The sequence below is a fragment of the Papio anubis genome, chromosome X (assembly GCF_008728515.1).
Source record: "Papio anubis isolate 15944 chromosome X, Panubis1.0, whole genome shotgun sequence".
NCBI classification, from domain to species: domain Eukaryota; kingdom Metazoa; phylum Chordata; class Mammalia; order Primates; family Cercopithecidae; genus Papio; species Papio anubis.
Genome location: NC_044996.1, coordinates 96,811,164 through 96,836,905, shown reverse-complemented (window position 1 = coordinate 96,836,905; position 25,742 = coordinate 96,811,164). Strand labels below are relative to the sequence as shown.

The 25,742-nt window shown below is 50.9% G+C and overlaps 1 protein-coding gene and 1 long non-coding RNA gene across 8 annotated transcripts; one reads left to right on the top strand and one right to left on the bottom strand.

Moving 5' to 3' along the window:
• Positions 1–2,014: 2,014 nt before the first annotated feature.
• WDR13 (WD repeat domain 13) lies at positions 2,015–19,016 on the top strand. 7 transcript variants are annotated; one of them, XM_031660917.1, is made up of 10 exons: positions 2,015–2,455; positions 11,808–12,003; positions 12,564–12,804; positions 13,198–13,307; positions 13,431–13,561; positions 14,171–14,478; positions 15,630–15,810; positions 15,911–16,052; positions 18,100–18,218; positions 18,677–19,016. In XM_031660917.1, exons 1-10 carry the CDS (start codon positions 2,401–2,403, stop codon positions 18,859–18,861), a joined length of 1,668 nt encoding a protein of 555 aa, XP_031516777.1. In that variant the 5' UTR covers positions 2,015–2,400; the 3' UTR covers positions 18,862–19,016. The 7 variants fall into 7 exon arrangements, with proteins under 7 accessions (XP_031516777.1, XP_031516778.1, XP_021788725.1 ...); XM_031660918.1 differs by having other exon boundaries at positions 2,028–2,455; positions 11,808–11,887; positions 12,598–12,804; XM_021933033.2 differs by lacking the exon at positions 2,015–2,455 and adding an exon at positions 11,128–11,465 and having other exon boundaries at positions 11,808–11,887; positions 13,443–13,561.
• Positions 2,235–11,271, bottom strand: LOC108583794. Its single transcript, XR_001898560.3, has 4 exons — positions 11,162–11,271; positions 6,954–7,039; positions 2,640–3,493; positions 2,235–2,493 (listed from the first exon to the last, which is right to left on the bottom strand). It is a non-coding gene; the product is annotated as an uncharacterized LOC108583794 (long non-coding RNA).
• Positions 19,017–25,742: the final 6,726 nt, after the last annotated feature.

Genomic DNA, 25,742 nt, shown 5'->3' with positions numbered 1-25,742 from the left:
GCTTCAACCTCCCAGAATTAAGTGATCCTTCCTGCCTCAGCCTCCTGGATAGCTGGGATTACAGGCACACACCACCACGCCTGGCTAATTTTTGTATTTTTAGTAGAGATGGAGTTTCGCCGTGTTGGCCAGGCTGGTCTCGAACTCCTGACCTCAAGTGATCCTCCCACCTCAGCCTCTCAAGGTGCTGGGATTACAGGCATGAGCCACTGTGCCTGGCAGGTCCTTTGTATTTCTGTGGTTTCACTTGTAATGTTTCTGATTTTATTTACTTCGTTTATGTTTTCAAAAAAACAACTCTTAGTGTCATTAATCTTTTCTGGTTTTTTTCATCTATTTCATTTATTTTTGCTCTGATTTTGTTATTTCCATCTTTCTGCTAACTTTGAACTTCATTCTTTTTCTAGTCCCTTGAGGTATAAAGTTAGGTTGTTTATTTGAGATCTTTATTTCTTTTCTTTCTTTTTTTTTTTTTTTTTTTTTTTTTTTTGAGACAAGGTCTTGCTCTGTCACCCAGGCTGGAGTGCAGTGGCAAGATCACAGCTCACTGCAACCTGTACCTCCTGGGCTCTAGGGATCCTCCCACCTTAGCCTCCCGAGTAGCTGAGAGGCACACACCACCATGCCCGGCTAATTCTTTTATTTTTTGTGGAGACAAGGGTCTCACTATGTTGCCAAGGCTGGTGTTGAACTCCTGGCCTCAAGAGATCTTCCTGGCGGGGTGCAGTGGCTCACGCCTGTAATCATAACACTTTGGGAGACCGAGGTGGGTGAATCACTTGAGGTCAGGAGTTTGAGACCAGCCTGGCCCGCATGGTGAAACCCCGTGTCTACTAAAAATACAAAAAATTAGCCGAGCGTGGTGGCAGGCGCCTGTAATCCCGGCTGCTTGGGAGGCTGAGGCAGGAGAATCACTTGAACCTGGCAGACGGAGGTTGCAGTGAGCAGAGATAGCGCCACTGCATTCCAGACAGAGTGAGACTCCGTCTGAAAAACAAATAAACAAAAACAAAAAACAAAGCACAAACACATCTTCCTGTCTTGGCCTCCCAAAGTGCTGGAATTACAGGCGTGAGCCACTGTGCCCAGCCAGAAGAGTATTGTTTAATTTCCACATATTTGTGAGTGTTCTGATTTTCCTCCTTTTATTGATTTCTACTTTTATACCATTGTGGTCAGAAAGGCTCTTGATATGATTTCATTCTTCTTAAACTTGTTAAAACTTGATTTTGTGAAGGTTCATTATACCAATACTATTCTTTTGTGTAAGTTTGAAATTTTCCATTAAAAGAGTGAAAAAGAAAGCTATCAGGGATGTGGTTTGTTCCCCTTCCACATTGGTGTGGGCAGTGCAGACCCTCAGGTGTTTTCTGCAGGCTCACTGTGTCTCCCACAGCCCTCTCCTTAGTTACAGGCGTTTCTACTCCAAGGGCCTCAAGAAGCCCTGTTCTATAATTGCTACCTTCTATTTCCCGATATCTGACATTCATTAATAAAGTTGATATTTGACTGGGCGCGGTGGCTCACGCCTGTAATCCCAGCACTTTGGGAGACCGAGGTGGGTGGATCACCTCAGGTCAGGAGTTTGAGACCAGCCTGGCCAACATGGTGAAACCCCGTCTCTACTAAAAATACAAAAATTAGCCAGGCGTGGTGGCGTGTGCCTGTAATCCCAGCTACTCGGGAGGCTGAGGCACGAGAATTGCTTGAACCCGGGAGGTGGAGGTTGCAGTGAGCTGAGATCACGCCACTGCATTCCAGCCTGGGTGACAGCTTGAGACTTTGTCTCAGAAAAACTAAATAAATAAAAATAAAAATAAATAAAGTCGACATTTTCCAGACACTAGCTCTAGAACCCTACTTGCTTCCCCTCCCCAGTGACAGCCCTCAGGACCCCCCGGCTTCCTCAGGCAGAAAGACCATCCTTTTGCTGAGCATCAGAAGTCCTTATTTCTCTCCTCTCGAACCCAGGACCTCTTTTAAACACCAGTCTCCTCGCCTGTTAAATGGAGATAATAAAGGTAGCCCATTCAATGAGTTAAGACATGGAAATACCTAGATCAGTGTCTGGTAGTTGGGACGGAGTCAGTCAATGTTAGCATTTATTCTGTGTGTCACATAACAACAACAGGGACACCACAGTAGACAGGACATGTCTTTCCCTCAGGAATCATGCATTGGTGGGGTCCACCTACAATAAGCTAAAACATTGCTGTGTAATGTAATGTTAGGGAGTGGGAAGCATTAAGGGAAATAAAGCAGGGTTGGGGTGGAGAGTGAGACGTGCTGGTTTACACATGGCAGTCAGGGAAGGTGACTCTGAGAAGGTGCCTTTCAACAGAGACCCGATGTTCAAGGGAGAGCAGTCAAGGAGGATATCCAGTGATCTAGTTCGTGGGAATGGTTCCTCCACAGTGCTCTGGCTCCCTTGCACGTCTCCACACAGGCCACGCAGGTAAGTTGATGTAAGTCTTGGCAGAACGCCCTGTAATCCTTGGAACACAGAGCACAGAAGGTTTGTGGGGAGCTCTCACGAGGCCATTTACCATTCACCTCCCTATCTACCAAGTAGCCTGTTGTGAGAGTTTTCTCCCCACCTCCTGAGGTTCTGGTGGGGTTTGAGGCTTTCTACCCCTCACCTCTGGGTTATAGAACTGCTTAGCTGCAGCATGAAATGAGCTCCTCAGCAACAAGGTGTCCTGCCACCTGGGGTGTGGTCATCTCGCCCCTTTCATTTTGGTGTTGCCCGGCCCAAGAGACATGAGCCAGAATCTGTGGCTGTTCTTGCTTTCGTGGTCCATGTATATAACATCCGAATGTAACAAGGGCTCGTTTCGTTTCCGGCCAAACCTGTCAGCCTTACCTTGCTACGACATCTGGAAGAGGAGAATTAAAGGCAGAGGGAAAAGCAAACAGGTGCAAAGGCCCTGAGGAGGGAGCTGCTTGGTGTGTGGGGAACACCAAGAAAGCCAGTGGGGCAGGAGCAGAGTGAGCCAGGGGCCAGTGGCAGGTGGTGAGGTCAGGGAGGGTCCGGAGGGCCTCGTGGGGCACGGAGAGGACTTTGGCTTTTTCTCTGAGAGAGATGAGAGCCACGGCAGGGCTCCGAGCAGAGGAGAGCCCTGGGCTGACTTGGGTTGCAACAGGATCATTCTGGCTGCCGTGAGGACAGATTGAGGAGAGGGGGCTGCTGCAATTGTCCAGACCAGCGATGGTGGTGGCGGCAGTGGACGCGGAGATGAGAGCTCAGATCCTGGCATATTCTGAAGGTGGAACTCACAGGGTTTGCTGACAGATCAAAGCGGGGGCGGGATGACAAAGTACTTGTTAGGAATCCACACTAGACGAGCTCACAAAAAGTAACTTGACAGTTGGTGTTAGTGTTGTGGTTAAGAACAGGGATTCGGAGCCAAGTGGCCTATGTATAAATCCAGTTCCATTGCTTACTGGTTGTGTGACCTCGGGCAGGTCACTTCCTCTGTTTTCATTTCCTCACCTGTGAGATGAGATGGCAATAGTATCTACTTCACAAGGCTGCTGTTGTAAGGATTACACAAGATTTTCTATTAATGTAAAGTGCTTCAGGCTGGGCGCAGTGGCTCATACCTGTAATCCCAGCACTTTGGGAGGCTGAGGCAGGTGGATCACTTGAGGTCAGGAGTTCAAGACCAGCCTGGCTAACAAGGAGAAACCCCGTCTCTACTAAAAATACAAAAATTAGCCAGGCATGGTGGCACATGTCTGTAATCCCAGCTACTCGGGAGGCCAAGGCAGGATAACTGCTTGAACTTGGGAGGCAGAGGTTGCAGTGAACCGAGATTGTGCCATTGCACTCCAGCCCGAATGACAGTGAGACTCCATCTCAAAAAAATAATAAATTAGGCCAGGCGCAGTGGCTCACGCCTGTAATCCTAGCACTTTGGGAGGCCGAGGCGGGCGGATCACAAGGTCAGGAGATCAAGACCATCCTGGCTAACACAGTGTGTTAGCCTGTCTCTACTAAAAATACAAAAAAATTTGCCGGGGGTGGTGGCGGGTGCCTGTAGTCCCAGCTACTCGGGAGGCTGAGGCAGGAGAATGGCATGAACCCAGGAGGTGGAGCTTGCAGTGAGCAGAGATTACGCCACTGCACTCCAGAGCCTAGGCGACAGAGCAAGACTCTGTCTCAAAATAAATAAATAAATAAATAAATTTAAATGAATAAATAAATTATGACTGGCATAAATAAAGTGCTTGTTATTAGTGACATGACCATAGGATGAGAAGTGTCAGGGAAGTGAGTCATAGCAGAGAGCATTCCAGATACCAGAAACACTGTACAGTTTTCAAAGCATGTGACAGGAAGCCAGCATGGCTGGAACATAACCTGATGGAGTAAGAGTGCCAAGGGGTGAGGTTGGAGAGGAAGCCTAGGTGGAGATCAGCCCCTCACGGTAGCTGGACACCATTGCAGACCTTGGCGCATATAGCAGTCCTGGAGGTCAGAAGAGACACAGGAACATAATTAGATCTGGGACTTAGTGCTGGGGGTGCACAGAGCTAGGAGAGGGACTGGTCATTATTGTCAACAATGCTGGCTGGTTACTAGGGGTTGGTGGTTTCTGGTGTCCAGGATAAGAAACAGTCCAGTTCGAGCATTAGGACAAATACCTAATGCATGCAGGGCTTAAAACCTAGATGACGGGTTGATAGGTGGAACAAACCACCATGGCACATGTATACCTATGTAACAAACCTGCATACGTTCTGCACAGGTATCCCAGAACTTAAAGTAGAACAAAACAAAACAAAAACAGTTCGACTTCCCACTGGAGTCCAAACACTAGTTCTAATATTGTCTACATCTGTGGCCATGGGCAGTAAACCCCTCCAGAGTTCACTTTCCTTATCTTCAAAATGGGGTTTAAATATCATACCTACCTCCTTAGGTTTGTGACAGTACATATAAGATCAGTATAGTCAGCACTCAGTAATGCAGGCTATCACCACAACCAGGTGGGACCTATCCCAGGACAGCAAGGGTGGCTTGACATTTGAAAAGCATGAGATGTAGTTCAACATATTAGCAGCAAAGAAAAAGAATCAAGGGCTGTAATCGCCTGGGACTGTGATATCAGATCCAAGGGCTAAACCCTCCCAGACCTGCAGTCTAGCCCTGAATGCCTCACTGGGCAAGCTGAATTGAGATCTCAAGACCAGAGTGACCCTAGTCCTACCCCTGTGAAGTGATTTCCGCTGGCTCTGAATCCGTGGCCGGCAGGCTTCAACAGCCGCCTTATCCTCACACTCAGCAGTCCAAGGCTTTGTGCATTCTGGTTTCAGTTCAAATTTACTTTTCACACCTGCCCCCCAGCAACAATAACCAAACTACTTTTTTTTTTTTTTAAAGAAGAATCTTACTCTGTTGCCCAGGCTGGAGTGCAGTGGTGTGATCTCTGCTCACTGCAACCTTCACCTCCCAGGTTCAAGCAATTCTCCCGCCTCAGCCTCCTCAGTAGCTGGGATAACAGGCACCGGCCACCATGCCCAGCTAATTTTTCTACTTTTAATAGAGAAGGGGTTTCACCATGTTGAACAGGCTAGTCTCAAACTCTTGGCCTCAAGTGATCCACCCACCATGGCCTCCCAAAGTGTTGGGATTACAGGTGTGAGCCGCCATGCCCGGCCAAACTACTATTTCATTTACAAGTTTACCAATTTCTTACATTATTATTTTCTTACTGTTGATCTTGGCAGTTAGAATCGTAGCTCCAGGGACTGAAGAAGTATCTGTCAGAAGGCTGGCTCACTAGTTCAGCATGCCGGGGGCCGCTCAGGGCTCTGTTGAGGCTTCTTCCAAAGGCAGAAATCTCGTTTCTGACTTTGGCTATAGAGAGTTGTCACCAACCCCCATTTGGGGGTTGTGAGAACTTTGGCTTCAGAGGCAAATGTTTTCCCATCAGGAAATGATGAAAGTTATGACCTCGTATCCTAACCCCCACTCACCCCATCTAGGAAGAAACCAGGGGTGAGATAAGTGAATGACGATTCCGTGTCTCCACTCCAATTACACCTCAGCTCTGTGGCTCCTCCCGTTTCTGTCTCTGGCCTTGATTCTCAGCACACCTGTCCCCTGAACCACCTACACTTTCCCTCAAATCATGCTTTACTTTGTCCCCTGAAGTTGGGGCCCAACTTGAGATTTTATTTCAGCCTGTGGGAGCAATGAAAACAGACACAGCGCGGTGGCTCACGCCTGTAATCCCAACACTTTGGGAGGCCGAGGCGGGCGGATCACAAGGTCAGGAGATCGAGACCATGGTGAAACCCCGTCTCTACTAAAAATACAAAAAATTAGCCAGGCGCGGTGGTGGGCGCCTGTAGTCCCAGCTACTCAGGAGGCTGAGGCAGGAGAATGGCGTGAACCCGGGAGGCAGAGCTTAGAGACTCCGTCTCAAAAAAAAAAAAAAAAAAAAAGCAGACACAGCCAATGTGGTCCACGGCATTCCTTTGCATTTCTTTCTTTCTTTCTTTTTTTTTTTTTTTTGAGACAGGGTCTCACTCTGTTGCCCAGGCTGGAGTGCAGTGGTGTGATCACGGTTCACTGCAGCCTCAACTTTGCAGGCTCAAATGATCCTCCCACCTCAACCTCTTGAGTAGCTGGGACTACAGGTGTGCACCATCACACCTAGTTATTTTTTTCTATTTTGTAGAGATAGGGTCTCACCATGTTGTCAGGCAGATCTCAAATTCTGGGGCTCAAGCAGTCCTCCTGCCTCAGCCTCCCAAAATGTTGGGATTATAGGTGTGAGGCGCCACACTCAGCCTTTCCTTTGCATTTCTAAACTCTGGGAGCCAGATAGGTAGGGGGCTCATAAAGGAAGGACGAGTCTGGAAAAAAGACAGCCCCTGCCCGTTTCTTCCACCCTCGTAGTCACTGTTGTGATGAGTATCATCTTCAAACAACTCAGGCTTACCTGTCTTTTCTGTCCAAATCTGGTTTTGCTGTTCATTTGGCTGGGACCTTCACCCATCACTCTTGACAGTAAAACAGCCCTGGATCCTGTTAGAGTGAATGGGGTTTGTAGTCCTCCATGGGTTTGAGCTTTTTTTTCTAGATGTCATGATTGCAACCAAAGTCATTCACAATCTCTCCTTGATACCCCCAGGCCTGAGACCCTCATTTCCCCGACTCACTGACCTGCCGTTCCCACAGATAAAACTGCCCCTTTCTCTCCAAGTTCTCAACAAGCTGCAACTGCCTTCTTTCATCGGCTTGTTGTTCAAAACCCATTTTTAGGCCAGGCGCGGTGGCTCACGCCTGTAATCCCAGTACTTTGGGAGGCAGAGGTGGGCAGATCACGTGAGGTTAGGAGTTTGAGACCAGCCTGGTGAAACACCGTCTCTGCTAAAAATACAAAAAATTAGCCAGATGTGGTGGTGTGTGCCTGTAATCCCAGCTACTCGGGAGGCTGAGGCAGGAGAATGGCTTGAACCCAAAAGGCAGAGGTTGCAGTGAGCCGAGGTCACATCATTGCACTGCAGCCTGGGCAACAACTGTCTCAAAAACAACAACTCTGTCTCAAAAACAAAAACTCTGTCTCAAAAACAAAAATTCGGAAACTCTGTCTCAAAAACAAAAACAAAAACCATTTTTAATCTAATGACAGCACATACATGTTAAAACAATTCAAACAGGTTGGGTGCAGTGGCTGATGCTTGTAATCCCAGGACTTACGAGGCCAAGGCGGGTGGATCACTTGAGGCCAAGAGTTCAAGACCAGCCTAGCCAACATGGTAAAACCCTGTCTCTATTAAAAACACAAAAATTAGCCAGGCGTGGTAGTCCACGATTGTAATCCCAGATACTTGGGAGGCTAAGACACGAGAATCGCTTGAGCCGGGAGGCAGAGGTGCCCATGTTGGCCAGGCTGGTCTCTTAACTCCTGGTCTCAAGTGATCCACCCTCCTCAGCCTCCCAAAGTGGTGGGATTACAGGCGTGAGCCACAGTGCCTGGGCAACAAACCTTTCATTAGCTTGTTTTGTCTAGTATCTTATAGCCTTATAGAAGAGGTTTTAAAAATAATTTTTATAAATTTAATATGTGAATATTGAAAAACAACAATAAAATAATTCATTCCAATGGTAAAATAGAATTTTCCAGGTATCCCTGACTCGAATTCCTGACTTTCCTGTGATTTCATTCCATCACATTTCTTTGGAAGCAGAGTGGTGGGATGAAGGGGCAGGGCTCTGTTGAGAGTAGGTGGAAGTGAATGGGAAAGGCATTTATCACAACACTCTTTATGATGAAAAAAGAACATGGAAATAAACCCAATGCCGGTCACAAATAGGGGACCAGTTCAGGGCTGGGTGTGGTGGCTCATGCCTATAAATCCCAGCTCCTTGGGAGGCTGAGGTGGGATGATGCCTCAAGGCCACAAGTTCGAGACCAACCTGGGCAACATATCAAGACCCATCCCCCCATCTCTTTTGTTTTAAAATACAGGGTTTCACTCTTTAACATCCAAGCTGGAGTGCAGTGTCATGGCTCACTGCAGCCTTGACCTCCCAGGCTCAAGTGATCCTCCCACGTCACCCTCCTGAGTAGCTGGGACTATAAGCACACACCACCACACCCAGCTAATTTTTTTTTTTTTTTTTTGAGACGGAGTCTTGCTCAGTCACCCAGGCTGGAGTGCAGTGGCCGGATCTCAGCTCACTGCAAGCTCCGCCTCCCGGGTTTACACCATTCTCCTGCCTCAGCCTCCCGAGTAGCTGGGACTACAGGCGCCCGCCACCTCGCCCGGCTAGTTTTTTGTATTTTTTAGTAGAGACGGGGTTTCACTGGGTTAGCCAGGATGGTCTCGATCTCCTGACCTTGTGATCCGCCCGTCTCGGCCTCCCAAAGTGCTGGGATTACAGGCGTGAGCCACCGCGCCCGGCTGTTTTTGTAGAGATGTAGTCTCAAGGTATTACCCAGGCTGGTCTCAAACTCCTAGACTCAAGTCATCTTCTTGCCTTGGCCTCCCAAAGTATTGGGATTACAGGTGCAAGCCACCATGCCCAGCCAACCCCATCTCTCTCTCTCTTTTTTAATTGATTTACGTTTGAGATGGAGTTTTGCTCTTGTTGCCCAGGCTGGAGTGCAATGGCACGATCTCAGCTCACTGCCACCTCTGCCTCCAGGGTTCAAGTGACTGTCCTTGCCTCAGTCTCCCAAGTAGCTGGGATTTTTACAGGCGCCTGCCACCATGCCCGGCTAAATTTTTATCTTTTTAGTAGAGACAGAGTCATCATGTTGCCCAGGCTGGTCTCGAACTCCTAACCTCAGGTAATCTGCCCGCCTCAGCCTCCCAAAGTGCTGGGATTACAGGTGTGAGCCACCACACCCAGCTTTTTTTTTTTTTTTTTTTCAGAGACAGGGTCTCACTCTGTTGCCCAGGCTGGAGTATAGTGGCACAATCACAGCTCACTGCAGCCTTAACCTCCCAGGCTCAAGCAATTCTTCTGCCTCAGCCTCCCGAGTAGCTGGGACTACAGGCATGTACCACCATGCCTGACTAATTTTTGGTAGAGATGGGGTCTCACTTTGTTCCCCAGGCTGGTTTCAATCTCCTGGACTCAAGTGATCCTCCCACCTCAGCCTTCCAAAGTGCTGGGATTACAGACATAAGCCACTATGCCCAGTTGACACCATGTCTTTAAAAAAAAAAAATCTTAAGGGAACCAGTTCCATAAAATGTCACCCTTGAATTCCCTGGGCTTCAAATATCCTCATCTGTAAATTGGCGATAGTAATAGGACCCACAACCTTCAGTTATTATGATTAAATTGGCCGGGTGCAGTGGCTCACACCTGTAATCCTAGCACATTGGGAGGCTGAGGCAGGCGAATCACTTGAGCTCAGGAGTTTGAGACCAGCCTGGGCAACATGGTGAAACCCTGTCTCTACCAAAAATAGAAAAATTATCCGGGCATGGTGTCAAATGCCTGTGGTCCCAGCTCCCGGGAGGCTGAGATGGGAGGACTGCTTGAGCCCAGGTGGCAGAGATTGCAGTGAGCCAAGATCATGTCACTGCACTCCAGCCTGGGTGACAGAGTGAGACCCCATCTCAAAAAAAAAAAAAAAGATTAAATAGATTAACAGATATAAAATACCTTGAACAGTACCCAGGACATTGTCTCATAAATATTGTTCTTGTTAACGTTACACGTTTGTGCAGTGAAATAGAGTCTATTCTTTATCAATCATGTTACAAAAGAGTATTTAATATTAAAAGACACTGATAAGCTTGTTACATGGACAAGGGAGATGCTGAGTCAATACAATACAGTGGGATCTTTCAGTGACTTTAAAACATTGTTCAATTGATTGTATTTGTTATAAAAATAGTGTGGAAAATAACAGCTTCGAATTTTATGTCAGTTGATGTTAAGATCCAACAGGAAGTTTACCCTGATAACGTTAAGATGAACAATTTGAAACGCAGCTTCCTGCTGGAAGTTGAAATAGAGATGATTCAGATAGCCTCCTTGGATCCAAACCCCAAAGCTTATTTTGCCTACTTCTATCTTCTGTCTTTAGAAACTCAAGCCTCAAGCTTTCTGGGGGCATCCAAGTCCAACCATCCCAGTCACACACACAAAACCGACGTTATTCATCCCAGGGGTGTGCAGAGGCCCACTGCAAGAACTGGTGAACTTTCAAGGCGTCTTTACATATATGATGATTTTTTATTACATTATTCAAGTTTTGCTTGGACAAGATTGTGCTGCTAAAAAGTGGCCTACACCACTTTTTTTTTTTTTTTTTTTTTTAAGACAGGGTTTCACTCCCGTCACCCAGGCTGGAGTGCAGTGGCACGATCTTAGCTCACTACAACCTCCGCGTCCTGGGCTCAAGCGATCCTCCTGTCACAACCTCCCGAGTAGCTGGGACTGCAAGCACCCGCCACCATACCCGGCTAATTTTTGTAGTTTTAGTAGAGACAGGGTTTCACCATGTTGGCCAGGCTGGTCTTGAACTCCTGGCCTCAAGTGATCCACCTGCCTCGGCCTCCTTAAGTGCTGGGATTACAGGCGTAAGCCACCGCGCCCGGCCCTACACCACTTTTAAAAGTCGTGTTTCTTCTCTTTTTTATAATGTACTTCTGATTTCTAGGGAATGATTCGCAAACTCACCCCTGACGCTATGTCCCTTAGACACTATCCTTCCATATACAAAAAGTGCCATTAACGAGTGGGTAGAACTCGAGGGGTGGAGCCTCCGTCCTTGGGCCTGAAGCGAATGTCCCTCAATGCGCCTGCGAGACTCCCACGCCCTGGGAAGGATGTCTATCGATTCGCTCTGGGCTCGGCAGCTCTTTCTGATAGCAGGCAGCCATCTTGCTTGGAGCCTGAGAAAGGGAGGAGAGACAGAAGGAACCGGCGACAGTGGTCTCAGGGCCGCTCCGGGGGGCCTCAAGAACCGGAGGCAGCCCCGGAGGTGGTTCCCGATCCCGGGCTATGCTCTTGGACCTGAGAAGGGAAGGCGGAGGGCGGCGGGGACAGGATGGATGGGGAATGTCAAGCAAGGAATGCTAGGCGGGGGAGGGGCGTTGCTATGGCGACTGGGGGGGGCGGTGTCTGTTCTGAATCGCTGTGTGTCACCCCGGCGCTGCCCAGGAAGGGCAGGGCTGGGGTGATGACCATGGTAACAGCCGGGTGGGAGTTCGTGACATCTCCGGCGCGGAGGGACTCGATGTCTATGGCAGTGGTCGCCTGGCGGACGGGACGGAACTAGATCCCTTCGCTCGGGACGCTCACATTCCAGGCCCTTGTCCTGCAGGCTCCCGCGGGCGGACACGCCAGAGGAGGAGGCCGGGGAATGGCCGCGGTGTGGCAGCAAGTCTTAGCAGTGGACGCGAGGTGAGGCGTGGGGTCGAAGCCCATGGGAGCAGAACTTACTGTGGTGCATGCGCAATGGCGATAAGTGAGGCTGGGCGGAGAACTTGCCTTAATGCGGCTGCGTGGGCATGCCGGAGGTGAGCATGCGCAGTAGCGGGGGCGGGCACGCCCGCGGTGAGTTGGCTGGGCCGGAGAGGAGTCTAAACAGCAAGCCGGGAAAGTGTGGTCAGATATAGGCATGCGCAACGACGCTGCCTGTGAGAGGGAGGTGGGGCTCAGGCTAGTGACATCCTATCCCCTATGGGTGTCCCCTGGACTTTTTTTTTTTTTACATCATCACTTCCCCATTCTGACCCCATCACCTCCCAACGCTGACCCCCTTAATGTCATTCTGACTTCTGTCGCCCTGGTATACCGACCCCAATTATTGTCTGCACTGACTCAGTCACCCCGTATGGACCCCAGCAGGGCAGCAGACTGACACTGTTGTCTGCAAACTGACCTCATGACCATGCTCATTATTACTGCAGACTCACTCCCACTGCAGGACCAAGAGGTCCCCCGTCACCACTGCTAGTCATTCTAACCACCCAGGCCCCAGTCACTGCCACACACCTCACTCTCCTGCCCTATCTCCCGAGCTGATTGATTCCCTCTGTCCTGTGCCTGCTGCCTGCCCTGCATCCTGACCCTGCAGGTACAACGCGTACCGCACACCAACGTTTCCACAGTTTCGGACGCAGTATATCCGCCGGCGCAGCCAGCTGCTGCGGGAGAATGCCAAGGCTGGGCACCCCCCAGCGCTGCGTCGGCAGTACCTGAGGCTTCGGGGGCAGCTGCTGGGCCAGCGCTACGGACCCCTCTCCGAGCCAGGCAGTGCTCGTGCCTATAGCAACAGCATCGTCCGCAGTAGCCGCACTACCCTTGACCGCATGGAGGTGAGCTCCTGGCCACATTCACCCCCTGGGCATACCCTGCCTACACACATTCACTCCACTGACTTTCATCAAGCACCTGCTCTTTGGTGGGCACTGTTCTGCATCAGCAGAGGACAAAAATAGAATATGCCAAGTAAATCAACAAACAGACAATAAACTTGGTAAACAGGTCAGTAAACATATAGCAAGCCCTGTCTTGAGTATCTGCTGAGCAGGGGGAGGGCAGGAACAGCAGAACTCATGAGGAAGCCACTGTACAAGCGGGCAGCAGTGGTGGTGGCAGGGGGCACGGTGAGAAGTGATCTGGCTCTAGGTAGATTTTCAGGGCTCCACACCTCAAAGGTTCTCGAGTTTTTTGCAGGATGCACCCACCCTGACCCTTTCCATTTGCAGGACTTTGAGGATGATCCTCGGGCCCTGGGGGCCCGTGGGCACCGTCGTTCTGTCAGCCGAGGCTCCTACCAGCTGCAGGCACAGATGAACCGTGCTGTCTATGAGGACAGGTATGCACAGAGGCAACCAAGGCTGGGGGTGGGTTGCGAGGAGGAGAGGGGCCCTGGGGCAATGGCAGACTGAACACTTTTGCATCTACCTCCTGTCACCCCTCACTTCCTATTGGGGCCCAGGCCCCCTGGCAGCGTGGTGCCCACGTCAGCGGCAGAGGCAAGTCGGGCCATGGCCGGGGACACATCACTGAGCGAGAACTATGCCTTTGCGGGCATGTACCATGTTTTTGACCAGCACGTGGATGAGGCAGGTGAGCCAGTGGGTGGCGGGTTCCATCACCAAGCATTTGCCCAAACTGTGACAACCAACCAAGGCATCCTTTTCTGAATCCAAGGCCCCTGGCACACCTCCAAAGGAGGAATGACCATCCGTAAAGCCTTTTGCAGACTGAAAATCCCTCTGCAAAGTGGTCTGCAGAGTCTCAGTGCTTCGTCTATTGGAAAGGGCCTTAGAAGCCTAAGAGAGCCCTTTGCAGCAGGCTGCCTGGGTTCCTGAGTCACTTGGAAGAGTTCAAAGCCTTTGCTGATGATAAATCCCCTTGCAGAGGGCAGAGTGGGCTACAGTGTCAAGGGTTTTGCAAACTGCCAAGAACTTGATTATAAAGTGTTCGCTAAGACAGGAACTTTCTCACATTGCAGAAGACTTGCAATCTGCAAAGGAGCTGCTAAGACTTAGGGAGTTTTGGCAGAGAGTCTTCTGGGGTTACAGTTCCCTTTGTCAGCCAAGGAAAGCCCTTTGCTGAGGCCACTGTGCCTCATGCCGTGGGGCCCCAGCCCCTGGCACACACGTCAGAGCCTTTTAGAGAGAAAAGTGCCCAATGAGTGTGCAGACTCCCACTAATGGCTTCTTGGCATTGCAGTCCCAAGGGTGCGCTTCGCGAATGATGACCGGCACCGCCTGGCCTGCTGCTCACTCGACGGCAGCATCTCCCTGTGCCAGCTGGTGCCCGCCCCACCCACAGTGCTTCGTGTGCTACGGGGCCACACCCGTGGTGTCTCTGACTTCGCCTGGTCCCTCTCCAATGACATCCTCGTGTCCACCTCACTGGATGCCACCATGCGCATCTGGGCCTCTGAGGATGGCCGCTGCATCCGGGAGATCCCTGACCCTGATGGCGCTGAACTGCTCTGCTGCACCTTCCAGCCCGTCAACAACAACCTCACCGTGGTCAGGCTCCAGGACACCCACTCATCAAGGGCTGATGGGCTGGGTCAGGAAGGCCATCTGAGGGATTCAGAGTATAAGGAGGGACAGCCAGGGGGTCCTAGGATCCCCCCGCACCCACCCAATCTCGTCACAGCAGTCCTAGTGTGGTCAGACTTAAAAGGGAAGCAAATCAGAAGACAGGGGAGTGGGCCGGGCGTGGTGGCTCACGCCTGTAATCCCAGCACTTTGGGAGGCTGAGGCGGGTGGATCACGAGGTCAGGAGATCGAGACCATCCTGGCTAACACAGTGAAACCCCGTTTCTGCTAAAAATACAAAAACTTAGCCGGGTGTGGTGACGGGCGCCTGTAGTCCCAGCTACTCGGGAGGCTGAGGCAGGAGAATGGCATGAACCTGGGAGGTAGAGCTTGCAGTGAGCCGAGCTGGCGCCACTGGGTGACAGAGCGAGACTCCGTCTCAAAAAAAAAAAAAAAAAGGGGGAGTGCCATTCTTGGTTTGGGATGGCCTTGCTGTGCTCCAGGGAGCACTGGCCAGGGGCAGGGTTCTGGCTCTGGGGCCCCTTTGGTCCCATCAGCTGCAGTCCTACAGTTTTCCAGCTGCAGGGGCTACCTCTGAGGAGCAGGATGATGAGGCTGAGCCTTGTCTGGTCTGTCAGTGGCCCCACCATGTCAGACTCCAGGGTAGATTGGTCAGAGAGCAGGGGAAGGACATTAGAAAGTCTGGTGTGACCCGGAGTGGGGTGGGGTGAACTGCAGAGGAACCAACTAAGGGTGAGCTTGTGGGCCGGGATTCTCCCCACATCAGCAGCAGCCCCACAAGTTCCAGAAAGGAGCAGCCAGGGAGCAGGGGAAAGCTGGGATCACAGGCCTAGATGGGCCCTGTGGTTCTCACACTGTGGGAGGACCAACCAAGGGGCAGCATGATGGCTCTGAAGGCCCTTTAGTCCCATAGGCAGGTGGCCTACTCTGGGCAGATTGCAAAAGGGGCTGGCTAGGGAGGTGGATTCATGCCTGGTCACCTTGTCTACCTGCCACAGCCGCACTGTGAATAGACTCAGGGACTAGCCAGTCGCATCAACAGCAGCCCCATTGTGGTCAGACTCAAGGAGGGCCTGGCTGGGAGCAGGATGATGGTCTGTGCATTCTCCCCACAGGTGGGGAACGCCAAGCACAACGTGCATGTCATGAACATCTCCACGGGCAAGAAAGTGAAGGGGGGCTCCAGCAAGCTGACGGGCCGTGTCCTTGCTCTGTCCTTTGATGCCCCTGGCCGGCTGCTCTGGGCGGGTGATGACCGGGGCAGTGTCTTCTCTTTCCTCTTCGACATGGCCACGGGTAGGCAGACGGCAGGCCTGCATCTGAGTGCTCGCCCTCCAGCCCTTCCAGGGCACAGCCCTCACCCTCGCCTTTGCCTTCCCTCCCTCTGCTGCTGCAGGGAAGCTGACCAAAGCCAAGCGTCTGGTGGTGCATGAGGGGAGCCCTGTGACCAGCATCTCAGCCCGGTCCTGGGTCAGCCGCGAGGCCCGGGATCCCTCACTGCTCATCAATGCTTGCCTCAACAAGCTGCTGCTCTACAGGTGGGTCCCCCATCAGGGCCTCCTGGAGATGGAGGGCCTGCCTCCTCCAGCACACTGGGACAGTAGCTCATCTCCTCTATCAGGTTAATTTAATTGAGGGAGCAGTAGTAGCAGTTAACAGTAATAGCAATAGTGAGCGCGTTTACAGCAATCACTGCGGCCAGGCCCGTTCGAAGCAGTTTCCACGTATCACCATATTGAATCCTTGCACCGACCTGTGAGGTAGGTGCCGTTATTATTTCCATTTTGCAGGCGAGCAAACTGAAGCATAAAATAGATTAGGGCTACCTAAAGCAGAGGCCTGTTTTCCTTTCTTTTTTCTTTTATTGTTTCTGTTTTTGTTTTTGCGGGGGGCAATTTGGGGGTTACTGTCCCCACTCACATCTGTCATGTTGCCCAAATGCAGTTCTCAGCCTGGGCCACATATTGAAATGACCTGAAGAGCTTCAAAAACTCTTGCCCGGGCCCCCCTGCAGGCCAGTAATTTCAGAAGCTTTGGGATGGGCCTGGGCATTGGTAGATTGAGAAATTCCCTAAGCGATATCTAGCCAGGCCTGAAAACCACTGCCTAAGAGGATGCTTTTTATTCTACCCCTTTATTTCTCCCCTCCTTTTAAAACAATTTCTATATATACTTAAATTTTTTAAAATTTAAGTGTACCCTTAAGTTTGTACCCATTTCCCACAGCCTCTCCTTTCTTCCTCCTGCCACCTCTGGCCTCCTTCTGCCACAGTAAAGCCCATTAACGATCCACATCTTTCCACATATCCTTGTCTGTCTACAAATCCTAGGCGTGTACACATATCCGCGTGTGTTTTTGTTTGTGAGACAGGGTTTTGCTGTTACCCAGATTGGAGTGCAGTGGCATGATCATGGCTCACTGCAACCTCCAATTCCTGGGCTCATGCGATTCTCCCACCTCAGCCTAAGTAGCTGAGATTACAGGCACACGCCACCATGCTCGGCCAACTTTTTTAATCTATTTTTTGTAGAGATGAGGTTTTGCTGTGTTACCCAGTCTGGTCTCGAACTCATGGCCTCAAGTGATCCGCGCACTTTGGCCTCCCAAAGTGCTGGGATTACAGGCGTGAGCCACCTTGCCTAGGTCCCACCACAGTTTTGAAGGAAAGACATTTTAAAGAAATGGCCTTTTCCGGCCAGGCACAGTGGCTCACGCTTGTAATCCCAGCACTTTGGGAGGCCAAGGCGGGTGGATCACCTGAGGTCAGGAGTCTGAGACCAGCCTGGCCAACATGGCAAATCCCCTTCTGTACTAAAAATACAAAAATTAGCTGAGCTTGGTGGCAGGTGCCTATAATCTCAGCTACTCGGGAGGCTGAGGCTGGAGAATTGCTTGAACTTGGGAGGCGGAGGTTGCAGTGAGCTGAGATGGTGCCACTGCACTCCAGCCTGGATGACAGAGCCAGACTCCATCTCTTAAAAAAGAAAGAAAAAAGAAATAGCCTTTCCTACATTTCAAGTTTCTCACCATGCGATGCCTTGTGGCAACCCCCCAGGTCACCTGTGGGGACTGTGGTTTATTCTAAGGGCTGTGCAGTTTTCCACAGTGTGGGCGTACCATAGTGTGTTTATTTCCTCTCTTTGTGCCTGTGTTAACACCAGGATCTTTTAGAGACCCTTAGAAAGAAAAGCTAGTGAATGAAACTGCAGAGGCTCCCATTTATACCAACAGAGATGGTTTCTGAACCATCAGTAACTCACACATCAGCCCCTATTTATAGTTTATGCAGTCATCTCAGAATTGGGTGTCATAAGCTGGGTGTGGTGTGTGCCTATAGGTAGTCCCAGCTACTCGGGAGGCTGAGGCGGGAGGATCACTTGAGCCTGGGAGGTTGAGGCTGCAGTGAGCCATGATCGCACCACTATACTCCAGCCTGGGTGACAGAGTGAGATCCTGTCTCAAAAACTAAAAAAAAACGGGTTTCATGCACCTTGAAAAGAACTTAGGCACAGGGGTGGGGACATAGGCCCACGACTTGTCTCCCTGCTGGGGCTGTGTTTTGACCCGGTCTGTCCTCCTGTCAGGGTGGTAGACAACGAGGGGACCCTGCAGCTGAAGAGAAGCTTCCCCATCGAGCAGAGCTCACATCCTGTGCGCAGCATCTTCTGTCCCCTCATGTCGTTCCGCCAGGGGGCCTGCGTGGGTGAGTCCTGTAGGGACAGGGGATCTGGGTGACTGGGGAGGGGCAGGAGCCAGGGCTGGTGCCAACCTGGCTCAGACATCATGACACTCTGATGCCCTGACTTCCTGGGCCTCATGACCCCTCCTGCCCCAACAGCATCACTCTGGGACTCACAGCTCCAAACAGCTCAGAGAACTCACAGTTTGCACTTGGTCTCAGCCAAAAGGCCGAGAAGTGATGAAAACTCACACTTTGAACGCACTTCCCCCCAAACAGCCCAGAGACCTCGCACTCTGCACACAGTACCGAAACAGCCAGGCGACCTCCCATCTAGGGATGGGGCCCCCTCAAACCTCCCCAAGCCATGCTAGGACCTCACACCTCGGACATACACCCTTCAACACCTCAGACACCTCAGGGACTTCCCACCACGGGCACCCCAGGCGCCTCCCGATGGCCTCTCCCTCTCACCCCGACAGTGACGGGCAGTGAGGACATGTGCGTGCACTTCTTTGATGTGGAGCGGGCGGCCAAGGCTGCCGTCAACAAGCTGCAGGGCCACAGTGCACCTGTGCTTGATGTCAGCTTCAACTGCGACGAGAGCCTACTGGCCTCCAGTGACGCCAGCGGCATGGTCATCGTCTGGAGGCGGGAGCAGAAGTAGGGTCCTGTCAGCCCTGCTGCTGTCCTCCATCCCACCCCTCTTACTCCAGCCTCGTGTTGTAAATAAAGTTTCGGTGGTCGTGCTGAGGGCCAGCTCCCAACTCTGCCAGGGACGGGCAGGGCAGCGGGCAGCTCCAGGAACACGGTGGAACGGGGTTCATTGACTCATTCGTGCATTCATGCATCGACGGATTCATTCATTCCACAAGCATTGATTGAATGTCTGCTGGGTCACAGGCACCGCCTTAACTGTTTTACACACTCATGCATTCGATAGACATTAGTGAGCCCCGACCGTGTGCCAGGAACTGTTCTGGGCACTGGGGATACTGCTCTGACCTAAACTGACAGAAATGCCTGCCCTCATTGGGCTTGCATCATAATGGAGACAGTAGACAAAAATACGGAACAGGCCAGCTAATGATGAGTGGTGTGAAGAAAATAAAGCAAGGATGGGAGACAGAGCTGCAGAAGTTGGGGGAGTGGGCTCTTTATGGTGACAGCATCAGGGAAGATGATCCTGACAGGGTGACTTTTTTGTTCTTGAGACAGGGTCTCACTCTGTCACCCAGGTTGGAATGCAGTGGCATGACCATAGCTCACTGCAGCCTCAATCTCCGGGACTCAAGTGGCCCTCACTTAAGCCTCCCAAGTAGCTGGGACTATGGGTGTGTGCCACCACATCCGGGTACTTTTTGTATTTTTAGTAGAGACGGGATCTCGCCATGTTGCCCAGGCTGGTCTCGAACTCCTGGGCTCAAGCGATCCACTCGCCTCAGCCTCCCAAAGTGCTGGGATTACAGGCGTGAACCACCACACCTGGCTCAGGGTGACATTTAAATAAAGACTTGAATGAAGTGAGTGGGAGTCATAGTGTAGGGGGAGAACATTCTAGGCAGAGAGAAAGCCAGCCTAAAGGCACTGAGGCTAGAGCGCTCCAGAAGGATCATTGTGTATGCCAGAGTCTTGCTGGACCAGAGTGTGACAGTAGATGAGGTCAGACAGGCCAGGTGCTTCGTGGGCCACAGTGAGGACTTTGGCTTTTTTTCTGAGTGGGAGTGACCAGAAGGTCTCAAGCAGAGGAGGGATATGATCTGACTTGGTCATAGAGGCTCCCTCTGGCTGCTGAAGGGAACAAATTGGGGGTGGGCGTAGAAGCAGGGGACCCAGCAGGAGACCCCTCTGAGCGCAGTGATGGGGACTTGCACCAGGGTAGTGACAGTGGAGGAGTTGGCAGGGAACGTTGGGTTGGACCCCCAGCGGGTTCACCATGTTAGGCTGCAGGACTCTGCTGCCTCCTCAGGGGGCGATATCCCCAGACTCCTCCACACAGCAGCCCTTGCCTGGGCTCCACCTCTCTCTCTGCATAGTGTTGTTTCTTGAAAGCAGGGAGCAGACATGTTGGGTCCTGGAGCCCCAAGCTGGTGCAGGAGCAACTGGAAGTTAAGGCTGACCTGGGGCCTCCTGCTGTGTGGTGGAATCTCCATCCCTCAGACCACCCTTGTCTCCTCCCAGCCCCATTCAGGGTGCAAATTCCAGCCCTGGAACAGCTTAGAGACCAAAAAGTGATGCTAAGTATTTGAGGGGAGCCCCGAGAGAGGAGAAAAAGGTTTGAGTATTGATGGGGGTAAATAACCAAAATCGCTTATCAGTGGCCTGTGTCACCAGAAAATGTCAAAGTTACCTGAAGCAGCAAAGAGGCTCTTGCTCCGTCCCCTCCCTTCCTCCTCAGCTCCATTTGTTGCCACATATGCGTTGACTGGAACTGCGACTGACATCTTGGGACCTTAGGGTCAGTCCACAGCTTGGTAGAGACTCCAGCTTGGTCCAGTGTTGCTGAGCTGCTGAACTCGCACCAACAGTCTTGTTGGAGGGAAATAATCTCCCGTTTGTTCAGTCCAGTTATTTGACAGTGTGGTTACTTTTACCCCAAGCATTTCTATCTGGCACTTCCATCTAATAGACCTCAGGGTACATGGTGGTGAGATAGGGACATCAGTGAGCTAGATTGTTCCCGTGGTAAAGGTCATGTATGTGTGTGTGTGTCATGGTCCCCAATACCAGTCCCAGGCCCAGTGATTTGCTAGGAGGACTTCCAAGACTCAGTATGTGGTTGTATTCATGGCTATGATTGATGTATTACAACAAAAAGATATAGAGCAAAATCAACAAAAAGAAATGGTGTGCAGGACCAACTCCCAGAGAGACCCAGTGACAAGTTTCCAGGGCTCTTCTCTCATTGGAGTCACAGAAGATGTGCTCGGTTCACAGTAATGGGTTGTGACAATACATGCGAAATGTTGCCAACCAAGGAAGCTCAATTAGAGACTCAGCACCCAGAAGTTTTTTTTGTTGTTGTTGTTGTTTTGTTTTGTTTTGGGGGGCGGGTCTTGCTCTGATGCCCAGGCTGGAATGCAATGGCGTGATCTCGGCTCACTGCAGCCTCCACCTCCTGGGTTCAAGCGATCCTCGGGCCTCAGCTTCTCGAATAGCTGGGATTACAGGCGCACACCAGCAAGCCCAGCTAATTTTTGTATTTTTAGTAGGGATGGAGTTTCACCATGTTGGCCAGGCTGGTCTTGAACTCCTGACCTCAAGTGATCCTCCCACCTCAGCCTCCCAAACTGCTGGGATTACAGGCGTGAGCGCCTGGCTGATAATCAAGTTTTTACTGGGGTATGGTCACACAGGCACCCCCTGCCTGGCACCTACCCAAATCCCAGACTCCCAAAAGGAAAGCAGGGGCTCAGCATAAACCACCTTTTTAAATTATTATTATTGAGACGGAGTCTCGCTCTGTCGCCAGGCTGGAGTGCAGTGGTGCGATCTCGGCTTACTGCAACCTCTGCCTCCTGGGTTCAAGCAATTCTGCCTCAGCTTCCTGAGTAGCTGGGACTACAAGCGCGTGCCACCATGCCCGGCTAACTTTTGTATTTTTAGTAGAGACGGGGTTTCACCATATTGGCCAGGCTGGTCTCCATCTCTTGACCTTGTGATCCGCCCACCTCGACCTCCCAAAATACTGGGATTACAGGCGTGAGCCACTGCTCCCGGCCCACTTTTTAATACAAACAGCTTAGGTAGAGTAAGCCATTCTTTTTTCTTTTTTATTTTTTTCTTTTTTTGAGACAGGGTCTCACTTTGTTGCCCAGGCTGGAGTGCAGTGGCTCAAACACGGTTCGCTGCAGCCTCAACCTCCCAGGCTCAAGCGGTCCTGCTGCTTCAGCCTCCAAAGTAGCTGGGACCACAGACATGCACCACCACAACCCCAGCTGATTTTTGTAGAGATGGGTTTCACCATGTTGCCCAGGCTGGTCTTGAACTCCTGGGCTCAAGTGATCCTCCCACCTTGGCCTCCCAAAGTGCTGGGATTACAGGTGTGAGCCACCACGCCCGGCCAGAGTGAGCCATTCTTATCTCTTAGGGAATGGTGGGAACCCTCCTGGAATCTATGTTCCTAGACACCAGTCAAGGGCCAACCTTGAAGCAGGCCTTTCCAAAGATTGCAGTTGAGGCCTGCTCTGTTACTGTTTTTCTGCACAGTATGCAACACCACACAGATGCCCAGTTTCCACCAAGGTCTGTGGATGGCAAGATAATTTTGAGGAACCTCCTTTTTCGCTAACATTTTTCTTCTTTTGTTTACACTCTTCACATTCTCTATTGAGTCTAGATTCAAGATGATTGATCATGAATATTGTTGTGCATGATTTTGGGGGTCTCCTCTTTGTGAAATTTTGAGGTGGCAGATTTGACATTCTACTTTAAACTCATCTTGGTGGTACTTTTCTTGACTCACCACCTAAGGGGGAATAGATAATGCAGAAAGAATAAAAATAGTGTTATCAGTCGCATTTGGGCCTCGGTTAACTTGTCCAGCATCACTGGTTTCACATCAGATCTGAAGCTCTGTCAACCATTCCACTATCAATGCCACTCTGGTCTTGCCTCAAATCGAGGCTTTGATTAATTGTTCCCTGCCCTTTGTCTGACTTTGAACCTGTGTGTTTGTCAACTACTTCACCATCAAGAGCCTCTCTGGGCCAGGCGCAGTGGCTCATACCTGTAATCCCAGCACTTTAGGAGGCCAAGGCGGGCAGATCACGAGGTCAGGAGATCAAGACCATCCTGGCTGACACGGTGAAACCCCGTCTCTACTAAAAATACGAAAAAATTAGCAGGGCGTGGTGGCGGGCGCCTGTAGTCCCAGCTACTCAGGAGGCTGAGGTAGGAGAATCGCTTGAACCCGGGAGGCGGAGGTTGCAGTGAGCCGAGATCGCGCCACTCCACTCCAGCCTGGGTGACAGAGGGAGACTCCGTGTCAAAAACAAAAAACAAAAAAACAAAAAAAATGGCTGGGCGCAGTGGCTCACGCCTGTAATCCCAGCACTTTGGGAGGCCGAGGTGGTGGATCACGAGGTCAGGATATCGAGACCATCCTGCCCAACATGGTGAAACCGCCTCTAATTAAAAATGCAAAAATTAGCTGATTTGGTATGCAGCTCGTAATCCCAGCTACTCAGAGGCTGAGGTGCACGAGAATAGCTTGAACCCAACAGGCGTGGAGGTTGCAGTGAGCCAAGATTGCGCCACTGCACTTCCAGGCCTGCACAGAGCGCACTCGTCAAAAAAAAAAGAGCCTCTCTGGTCTCAGAACAAAGCTGGGCCTTTGTTAACTATTACCCCACTGGTGTACCACTGGTCAAATCTCAAACCAGGGCTACTGTATAATATTTCACTAGCAATTGACTTCTGATCTGACCTTGAACTGAACTTGGGCTTCTATTGACTACTGTATTTTGTGATCAGCGCCCTTTTGCTCCATTCCAACCTCGAGGACCCTCAGTCCTGACCTTGCATCTGGGCCTCTGTTAATTATTTCACCACCAATGCCCTTATGGTGTCAATTCCAATCTGCACTTCTGTATTAATGGTTGTACCACTGGTTGGGCACAGTGTCTCACGCCTGTAATCCTAACACTTTGGGTGGCCGAGGCAGGCAGGTCACCTGAGGTCGGGAGTTTGAGACCAGCGTGACCAACATGGAGAAGCACCATCTCTACTAAAAATACAAAATTAGCTGGGAGTGGTGGTGCATGCCTGTAATCTCAGCTACTCAGGAGGCTGAGGCACGAGAATAGCTTGAACCCAACAGGCGGAGGTTGCAGTGAGCCAAGATCGCGCCATTGCACCCCAGCCCTGGGCAACAAGAGCAAAACTCCGTCTCAAACCCCAAACGACAACAACAACAACAAAACAGTTGTACCATGAATGCCCATGGAGTCTACACTTAAGCCCAGGCCTCTGTTAACTAGTCTACTATCATTGACTCTTTGGTCTGACCTCAGACCTGGGCATCTCTCTTTTTTTTTTTTTTTGACATAGAGTCTTGCTCTGTTGCCCAGGCTGGAGTGCAGTGGTGCCATCTCGGCTCACTGCAAGCTCCGCCTCCCGGGTTCATGCCACTTCTCTTGCTCAACCAACCTCCTGAGTTTGGACTACAGGCTTGCCACCACACCTGGCTAATTTTTTGTATTTTTATAGAGACGGGTTTCACTATGTTGGCCAGATGGTCTCATCTCTCCTGACTTATGATCTGCCCTGGGCCAGCTTCCCCTCAAAGTGCTGGGATTACAGGCGTGAGCTACCCGCACCCGCCCTGGGCATCTCTAAGTTTCTTTTCACCTGTGCACCCCAAGTGACCTCAAACTCCAGGTAATTTTTATTATTTGCTTTTTATTTTTATTTTTTTAAGACAGAGTCTCGCTCTGTTGCCCAGGCTGGACTGCAGTGGCATGATCTCGGCTCACTGCAACCTCCCGCTCCTGGGTTCAAGCGATTCTCCTGCCTCAGTCTCCTGCGTAGCCAGGATTACAGGTGCCTGCCACCACGCCCAGCTAATTTTTGTATTTTTAGTAGAGATGGGGTTTCACCATGTTGGCCAGGCTGGTCTCAAACTCCTGACCTCAAGTGATCCTCCTGCTTTGGCTCCTAAAGTGCTGGGATTACAGGCATGAGCCACCGCACCCGGCTGACCTTCATTTGATGTTCTAGCTTAAAGGTCCTTCTGGTCTCGAATCAAACCTGGACCTCGGTTCACTTTTCATCCAACAGTGCCACATGGGTCATGCCTGGTCTTCTTTTTAACTGTTCAACCTTCAGTCTCTTCTCATCTGACTTTGAATATAGGCCATTTTGACTCACACCATCAGTTGGTCTGATCTCAAATCTGGTCTCCTGTTAAGCATCAATGTTCTTCTGGCTGAACATGTTCTCAAAATCTGGGTTCTCTTTTCTTTTTTTTTTTAGGCGGAGTCTCGCTCTGTTGCCAGGGCTGGAGTGCGGTGGCGCGATCTCGGCTGACTGTAACCTCCGCCTCCCAGGTTCAAGCGATTCTCCTGCCTCAGCCTCCCGAGTAGCTGGGACTACAGGCACGTGCCACCACGCCCGGCTAATTTTTGTACTTTTAGTAGAGACAGGGTTTCACCATGTTGGCCAGGATGGTCTCAATCTCTTGACCTCATGCTCTGCCCGCCTCGGCCTCCCAAAGTGCTGGGATTACAGGCATGAGCCACCGCGCCTGGCCACCGGGTTCTCTTTTCTAGTCATTCCACATTCAATATCATCCTGGTCCCTAATCAGAGCTCTTCCACTATCCTTGCTCTCTAGTCTGTCTGATTCTTAACCAGGACTTACATTTCCTATTTCATATTTAAAGATCTACTGGTCTAGTTAGCCAACACAGCCATTTAACTATCCCCAAATCCTTCCTCTCCAAGCCTTCTCAAACCAGTCTTCTGTTAAATATACCACCAACTCCCATCTGGTTTGACCTTGAATCTGATCCTCTGATAACTGCCCCATTGCCAGTGTCCTGTGGAT